This window comes from Gossypium raimondii, chromosome 1 (genome assembly GCF_025698545.1).
Source record: "Gossypium raimondii isolate GPD5lz chromosome 1, ASM2569854v1, whole genome shotgun sequence".
Classification (NCBI taxonomy): domain Eukaryota; kingdom Viridiplantae; phylum Streptophyta; class Magnoliopsida; order Malvales; family Malvaceae; genus Gossypium; species Gossypium raimondii.
Window position 1 is genome coordinate 6,067,054 of NC_068565.1, and position 9,528 is coordinate 6,076,581.

General features: G+C 27.1%; 1 protein-coding gene across 1 annotated transcript; it reads right to left on the bottom strand.

The window, feature by feature from the left end:
- On the bottom strand, positions 1 to 1,187 carry LOC105778986 (VQ motif-containing protein 19). The gene is made up of 2 exons (XM_012602743.2): positions 1,033 to 1,187; positions 1 to 944 (listed from the first exon to the last, which is right to left on the bottom strand). Exon 2 carries the CDS (start codon positions 894 to 896, stop codon positions 144 to 146), a length of 753 nt encoding a protein of 250 aa, XP_012458197.1. The 5' UTR covers positions 897 to 944; positions 1,033 to 1,187; the 3' UTR covers positions 1 to 143.
- Positions 1,188 to 9,528: the final 8,341 nt, after the last annotated feature.

The window sequence follows — 9,528 nt, forward strand, 5'->3', positions numbered from 1 at the left end:
TAAAAAGAAGAGCTTTACCATAATCAAAGGGAGACCAAATCATACAATTGAAGAAAGATCTTCTTAACTTCCTTTTTTTTTTTTTTATCACTCAAATTTCAGCCAAAACCCACTTGACAAATCACTCTCAAACTAACATATGTTTAAGAAGAGCCTGAAACTCTTGGTGAAGTAACAGGAAAAAGTGGTAAAAGCTGAGGCTCAGTATCTCTAGGTGTTGACATAGGTGATGGATGCAAGTAAAAGCCTTTCTCAGCTATAGCTTTCTCTTCCTCAGATGAATTCCCTAAAGAAGGTGAAGACTTGTTGAAAGGGTCTTCATTTAATGGTGTAACCGGGCTAAGTGCTAGCTTTGGGAAGTCAAGCAAGCTTGGAGACAAGATCTCTGCATTCCTCGGCGAATAAAAAGCACCACCACCTCCACCGTTGTTAGAAGGAAGGAAAGTGTTGATCATGAGGTTGTTCTTCAGGTTACTGTTTCTTCTCTCATAAAGCTTGAAATTTTGCTTCTTGGGGGAGTTGGTTTTCATGGGAGGTATAGGAAAAGATGATTTTGATGGGAGTGCTGGATCTTGTTGATGATGATGATGATGATGATGTTGTGTTGGAGGCTTAGAGGAGGCTTGTTTAGCAGTTTCGGATGAACCAGTGAGCATTTGGACAACCTGTTTAAAAGTAGTTGTGTCAGCTTGGACAAAGGTTGTTGGGTAAGGGTTGGTCTCAGATCTGGAGATGGGGATTGGAGTTAAAGGTGGGGTGGGAATTTGGACACCCCCATTGCTGTTGTTGTGGTTGGTTCCATTGCTATGTGGGGAGTTTAAAGGAGATGATGAAGATGAGGATGATGGGAAGTTCAAGTTCTTGTTGTCTTGTACTAACCTTGATGAATTCTCCATTGATGGGTGTGGTGATTGGTGATCTCTAACACCCCCCCCCCCTTTACCCTGTAAGAGAAAAAAAAATTTGTTTGGTTGGAGAAGAACAGAAAAAGAGAAGTGAAAAACAAGGATTGATTGCTGTTGAAGACCAGACCAGAAGGTTGCTTATTATAGGTTATTTGTTTTCTTGTGTTATGGCAATCCCATTTCCAGCGAACAACTGGTTATAGTTTTACTCTTTTTCTTTTTCTCTCTCTCTCTCTCTCTCTCTCTCTTTTCTCTTATTTTAGTTTTTTTTTTTTTCCATTTACTGGTTTCTCTGGCTATTGAACTTCTTATGAATTATTTTTAAAAAATATATAAATTATTATTAAAACCATATTTTTTACTTTAATAAAGAAGGAAATAAATAAAAAAATGGATTTTGGGGTTGGGATTATTTATAAGATAAGGGTATTGGTTGAATATGGAATTTCTTTTGGCCCACCCTTTGCCAAACTGTTTGAAAGATTTGAAAAAATAATAGATAAAAGAAAAAAAATAAAAATAAAAATAAATAGATAGGCTTGAGATATAAATAAATAGGAACATATTTGTGGCATTGGGCATTATTGACTTCAGAGCCCTGACTACTTAAACCCTGTGTGTGTTGATGGGATTGGAGATGTTGGGAACTTTCCTTTATTTTTATTTTTATTAACTATCAAATTCACGAAAATCAATATAAATACAAGTTATATATATTTCAATCAATTATATTTAAAATTAAGCACTATATAACCTAATTGAGTTAATATTTATGTATATAATCGAAACTAAATTAAAATATCGAACCCAAATTAAAATAATTTTGAAAAAATTCATAAAGATTTAAATTAAAATAAATTTACATAAAAAATAAATAATTAGGTAAACTATTAAAACAGTGACTTTTGTTTATCTTAAGTTTCATTTTAGTCACTTACGTTATTGCGTTGTATCATTTTAGTTACTAAGCCGTTAATTATCGTTAACGGTGTGACGGTAAGCTGACATGGCACGTTAAATCATTATTTCAAACAAAAATTTTAGGTTAATTTATATAATAGGTTCCCATATTTTTTTCGTTTTAAGCAATTTAATTTTTTTTTCTTTTATGCTTTTTTAACTTTCTTTTTTTTTCTTTTTTCATTCTCTTTTGTTTCTCCCTCTATTTTTCTCTTTTCTCCATTTCCTTTAACGCAATTTTTATATGTTTTCCATTTGAAGTATTAGTTCTTAGGGTAAAAAATAAATTGATGTTTAATATTTGTTAAGGAGAGATTGACTCTTTTTTTTAAAAAAAATTGGTATATCGTTTGTTCAGAGTTGTAAAACTCCTCAATGAATCAATAGTCTCTCAGTCAAGCTGAAATTTAGTCTCCTAACCTCTTGACCCTATGAAAAGCTCAAATGATTGGGGCAATAGATTCAATAGAATGAGTTCAAATAGTAGTATGTATGCCTTTGTTGCCATTTAAGTGGCATGGATATAAACCCTACTAAACGTGAATGCTTACGTTTCCTTAGTAGGTGGCAATGCATAGATGTGACAAAGTGTTTCTACTCAATTGAATTTATCATCTCAAGCATTCGGAATCTTCGCAGAATTGAGAGACAAGACTTTAATTCGACTCAAAGACAATACCAGCCCATTAAAATATTAAACAATTCCATTAAATAAAAAAAACTTCATCATCGAAAACAGGTAACCTCCCCTCAATGATATTAAATATTAAAAACATTTGATTTTAGTGCATATTTATTGGAAAAAAATGGAGCCCGAATCTCTTTAATTTCTTTCAAAAAAGTGTGTACCGAAGAATGTCAAAAAGGGTTTGAGTTAAATAAATCTAACGTCAGAAAATAAGAAAGAAATGGAATTTGTACAGTGAGAGAGGGAAGAGGATTGATTCCTTTAAATATCTTAATTCTCTAAAACATATATATTTGATTTATTTTTGTTAATATACTTGAGTTTTGTCTTTTTTTTAATGTGATATATGTATTATTATTTTTATCTAATTTAGCACTTGTATTGGAAAATTTTATATATTTTGGTACTCAAAAGTAATGAGGTTAACTTTTAGTATTTAATTGAATTTTAAAGTTGATTTGATGAAATTACATACTTAGCTAATAATATTAACTAATCAATGTTAATTTTCATCAAATCAACCCTATAATTCAAATTAAATCACTCCCATCGAACTATATTGTACAAATTACATGCAAAATTAAACAAATTCACAGTTAACATTAAATTTATTCTATTAACAAAATCATGAAATACTCCAACATAATAATACTAGCAATTAACTTTCATCAAATCAACCCCAAAATCCGGATTAAACACTAAATAGTTAACCCGTTACTTTTGGGTACCAAAATATATAACTTTTGTCAAATACAAGTACGAAATTGAACAAGAAAATACATTAAAAATATCAAATTAGATTCTAAATGATATATTAAAACATTACACATTTATTTAAATTATTATATATATAATTTGTATCATATAAATTTTACTACTACATCTTAATAACTTTTCTTATATCATATTGATGAAATATAACTAAGTAAAAATAAAAACTTGTCATCATACTATTATTAAATATTAAAATATCACTATATTTATTTTATTTGATATTTTCTATCATACTTCGAAAATATGGTTAAATTCATCACACAAATTTTGTACGCAATTATATTTTGTAAATAAACTTTAAATTTTATTGATTTTTCTATTATTGTTTATTTTATTTAAAATTGTCACTTAATTTGAAAACAAAACTTAACAAGAAAATTATTACCTAAAATGTTTGATTTTAATATTTAACAAGTTACTTTATAAAATATTAAAATTAATAAATTAACTTAAATTCCTATATAGTGAAACTATTTTTAGTAGTTGTTTGTTTTATATTAATTAATTTGTTATTTTAAGCATCACTTAAAATAAAATATTAAATTTTAATAATATTTTTAACTTAATTATCTTCAAATTATTTAAGTTTAAATTTAAGTAACAGATTTGGCTCTAACAAACAAAAGTAAAACAATAAATTTATCTTTAATTCAACAGTAAAATGATAAATATCAATCAAAACAAAATATTAAAGTTAAATAAGAAAAATCGAGAAATCGAAAATTAACCAGAATCAAAGCATTTTAACAGTTTATAAAATGTAAGTTCAAAAATGAGGACGATGAATGATTTGAAGACAAAAAAGGACTAAACTAAACCGACCTCACAATATAATAACAAATATCTCTAATACAATTTTAGGAAAAGGAAGCAAGAGAAGGGACATGTAACCAAGTGTGTGACATAATTTCATGACTTTTACCCACTTTTCTTCTGAAATATAAACGAACAATTTTCTTATGTCATAATCCAAATACTATTGTTTTTTTTTAATGAATCTGTTCGGTTCGAATTCGATGGGATCCAGTTTTCAAATTGTTGCATCTATAATATTAGCATAAGGTTCTTGGTTGAATTATTAAAATCAAAATTGGATTTTTTATATTGTGTGTAATAAATTTTTTCTTCTCGGTGAGTAAATAAATGGGGTATTGGTTTAAAAATTAGATAATTGAGTAGATTGAGTCTTAGCTCGATTGGTATGGGTATTGTTATCAATGGAGGAAGACGTAGATTTGAGTATGCTGAAGCGCATTATCCTCCTATTTATAGGCTGAGGAGGAGATATAATCAGAATCTATAATGAGATTGTTAAAAAGAAAAACTTAATGATTGGTATATAAAGATATATTTAAACTAGAAAAATGTAAAGGAAGAATCAAATTCTCATTATAATGGGAAACATAAAATATGTGTGTGTGTGTGTGTTGTGGAGAGGGGAAATGAAGGGTAGGGGACCAAAGTTCCATTACAAAACACAGCAGTGCTTGTTGGTGAAAAGGGATCGAATTCTTTTTCTTTTCAAAACCAAAATCATTATAGTCTTAGATTGTGGAGTGCCTAACATATTCCAGTTATGCAACCAAAAGGAAATAAAGCAGTTTCATTAACTTGCTTTTAATAGTAGTATAGTACTATCCTCCATTAAAACCACAACCAACCAATGTTTTGAAGGCAAAAACTATTAAAATAATCCGAGAGTTCGTTGATTTATGCTTGGTAAATATGGGTTAAGATATATAGTAAAACAGAGATAGATACTAAAAATTTATGTAGTTCAGATACGTTCAATGTTTACAAGACCTTACTTAGAGAGTCAAATTCATTATGCTTCAATAAGTACAAGTTGTGATTTAAATTCCACTCACTCACCAAGTTGCAATCACTCATATACTCTAAACAAGTTCACTCTCTCCAAGACTTTCCTCTCGGAAACTTAGATGTAAAAGCGAAGTGACTCGCTTTGGTTTTCTAACTTAATACTAGTCGTATGGTTTGTTAAGTGATTCGCTTAGATTACGGTCAGTAATCTCCCATTCTAAATTAGAATTACGTTGTTTTGATTTTTAATATTTCAACCATATTGTAATCTCCCATTCTCAAATAATATTAAATTAATTTGTTTTTGTTAATTTCCAAAAGTAAAATGTTTACCAGATATAGTTGGTATTGTCCAAAGGGGGTTGAAGTAATGTTGTTTGGTTTGATATTATCCTGAAGGGACAAAAACTACAACATCACTCCAAAAACCAAGTTGTAATAATCCATAATCTGAGTGACAAAACCAAAGATAATTACACTAACAAATCACAACTCAACAAAGAAACTTCATAGAAACTAGCAATAATTATTAATACCCAAATTCAAAGTCAAGTCACAAATCGCCATCATAAACACGTAATAAAATTAAACTTATTCGTGATAAGATGTTGAATTCTTATGGTTCCTAAATTCCCACGAAACTAGTTGTATTGACTACGTTGATTTAATTAGGCTGCTAATGATAATTTCATTTATTAATTATAAAAAAAAATTGTAAATTAAGCATTGGAAACTTAGAAATATATTATATTAAAAAAATGTTGGGGCTTGGCCTGCTTGACTAAAATCTGCTGTCTAAAGAAAGAAAAAAAAGTTGAGAAATGGGTGGTTTTTTCTAATGTTGGAATAGTACCAACTAATTAATTAATTAATTAGTTAATGAGAATCCTACTTTTGAATTAAATTTTGGTTAGGACACGTTGTTGGGACCGCCAAACGTGCTCTTTTTCTTTGTCTTAACACCGTCACACTCAAACTAAAACCCTTTTATTTTATTATTATTATTTTTTTTTAGCTAAGAAACCGGCCACTTAAATTCCATTTCACTTTACTGCCACCTTCTTTTCGCCAAAATTATGTTATTATTTAATTAAAATTAAGTTTATCAGTGAAGGGGTTTATAATCTAATTTCTAGTTTCTTAATATACATTAGTTATATATTTAGGTTAAATGATTTAATTTAATGACCATATCTTTTTTCAATATAATTATAAAAATAAGAATGATTAAGATAGAAAAATATTTAAAATATAAAAACGTGTATCCATTTATAAGCGCTCGTACGTCGATATTGATCAAAATAGGTTAAAATATACCGAATTTTTAATTAGAATGATTAGGTTATTATTGAAATGATACATACTAACTGACGCAACTAGTATCAAAGCAGTACCAATCACAAGGGGCGAAGTCAAAAATTGTATATTTATACGAGAATAAAAATATAATTTCACCATTTTAATAGTTTATATGTTTATAATTTTTAAAGGATTAAATCAATTTTTATTATTTTAGGGAATAAAATATAATTTTATTATTGAATGAGTATAAGTTACTATAATTGTGTTGTTGTTAAAAGAATATGTTAACATTGACAAGGACAAATGGAATTAAAAGGTAAATTTCCAATTTGAAGTTTTAAATTAGGGGTTTGACAATAAAAAATGTAGGGTTCTAAATAGGTGTTGAAGAGAACAAAAGGGAAGAACTCTTCTTGGTGGGTGAGTGTTTTGGTGGGATTTTAAAATCAATAAAATAAAACATTTTAATTAAATACCTTGACTTTTATGTCCTTTACTTTCTTAGATGAAAAAGGAAAAAGAAAAGAAAATTGTGATAAAAGAGAATTTGTCCATTACAAACATTACATGGTTGTAAGTCAAAGCTACATGACCCTACATTGTTTTGCTTCTTTAAATTACTCTCAACAATGATAATAATGGGTTATCATCATCCTCATAAAAAATATTTATTTATATATAATGCAGAAAAAGAGTGAACTTTCTCCTACTTTAATTAATGGTTGAAGGTTCGACATTTACTCCTTAATGGGTCTACCGAATACAAAAAATTAAGCACTAGGCTCGCTTCAATAGATATTTTAGAAAACTAAAAAAAAGAAAAAGAGTGAAATATTAAAAAAATACTTTTTCTACTAAAATTCCACCTTATTGTAATTAGATATGGAATTTGTGTAGTTCTGTATTTTCTTTTACCAATTGTATTTACTTAATTGAGACCATTTTTATTTTGATTTTAAAGCTTGTAGCTATATTATTTTAAATATTTTGATTAAATAAAATTTATAAAAAATGTTGAAATACAACATTTTAACTTCTTTAAATATATTTTAACCTTTTGTCAATAATTAAGAAATTTAAAATAAAAAATTGATCACCAAAATAAAAAATTTAATAATTCTTATTGGGATAGACCAACTGAGAGAATAATATAAATTATCATAAATATGAATAATCATGGTGTATTTATTATATTAATTTTGTATTTATTAAATATATGAAGTTTTCATATTCAAACTTCATATATTTACCAAGAAAATCAATTAATTGATGGGTTTTCAAATGACAATTGGGAAAAAAAGTTTGAAAATGCACCCCAATACAATATTGTCAATTGTTTAATTGAACCACTTTCATGTATGATATGGAAGTTTCATTCAATCTTTTAACTTAGTCTTTGTTGACCAAATTTGGTTGAAGAGGTAATCCATTACAAATAAAAACAAAAACAAATTCGATTTTTGTAGTGTCTGAGAGTCATATTGAATTCTAATTAAACTGGAGTCAAGTTAGATCAAATTCTGTAACGAGGATAAATTTTTTTTTCTAACGATGTTTTTCCTATCCATAGCACTCTAAGTTGAAACCTTGATTAAAGAGTATTAAGCTTTTCATCATTCAACCCAACATAAGCATTGTTGGGGATCAACCCGATTAAGTAAAATTTTTTGTAAGTTCTCCAAAAGTGTTATAAGTTCTAATCTTTAATGGGTGTATTTTTAAGGTTGTAAAAGAATTTATTTATAGGCTAAATTTATAGGTCAAATAATAATAAAATAATCTAGACTAATTAGAATTTAATGAAACAAATAAACAAAATTTAACTGAAAGATTATCTTTTAAATTTGATTAAAATACATGGCATACTCAACAAGTATTAACGAAAAGGACTAATTTGATATTATAGAAATTTTCATTAAAGAATATATATAGGAAGAGTAACTTATTTTCACTCCAAAACAAATTAATGATATTTAACTCTCTCTTTTTTTATTCTTTATTGATTGATAACGGGTGCTTTTCAATCACATAAATTTTAAAGTCAAAATTTAGACCAAAGCTGCCTTTTGAAAATATTGTTTAGCCTTTCTTCAAAAAATCAATTTTAGCTTACAAAAGCAAACAATTAGAAAATCCTCAAAGAAAACTTTTATATATTACTTTTATTAATAATTAGTATTACTCGCGTTGGGTTAATTATTTTTAATTAAATTATGGAATAAATTTTAAAAGTTAAAAATATTTTAATTTTTGTACTCTTTGTGTATTTATAATTTAATCTTCATACTTTTATTTTAAGAATTTAGTCCTTGAATTTAAAATTCAACTTCAATTATTAACGCCACTATTTTTTCTGTTAAAGTCGTTAGTCGACATTTTAATTTCTTTTAAAATGCTCACATGGTAACCATGTAACAAAAAATTGAAATGGAAGTGAATTTAGTAGGTAAATTTAATAATGTTAACAACTTTTAAAAATTACATAGTCATTTTAATCAAAATAAAGTATTTGGGCTAATCAATAGCATTGTAAAAGTTGATGTACCAAATTATGTCAAGAAATTGATGTATAAATTTGAGCGTAGTATGAGAACAAAATTGAAACATGACCATTGTCATATAATCTATAGAAAAATGCGGGGTCATGCCACTTTGTCACATTCATTGTCTTTTTTTTTGTCTAAAACATTTATAAATAGTTGAAAATTCACTTTTAACCTTTCAACTGCAAATAATGTTTTTTTTATTCTTGCATACTTGTTAGCATACAAAGGATATGATAGTAAAATATAAGATAACTATCACATGTAAGTATGTAAATTATTTGGATTAATCAATGTTATTGTAAAAGTAAATGATCAAATTATGTAAATTTAAAATATAAAGATTAAATATCAGTTGTGAGCATAGTAGAGAAACCGAAATTGCAATTTTACCATTATCTTATAATGACTAAAAAGAGGGAAACCATGTTATTAGTTAATCCAAATAATTATCACGGCTAATAATCTTGGTAGTTGATGTTTTTTTAAAAAAAAGACTTATTCAATTCATCATACCAAAATAACTATTCGGTGA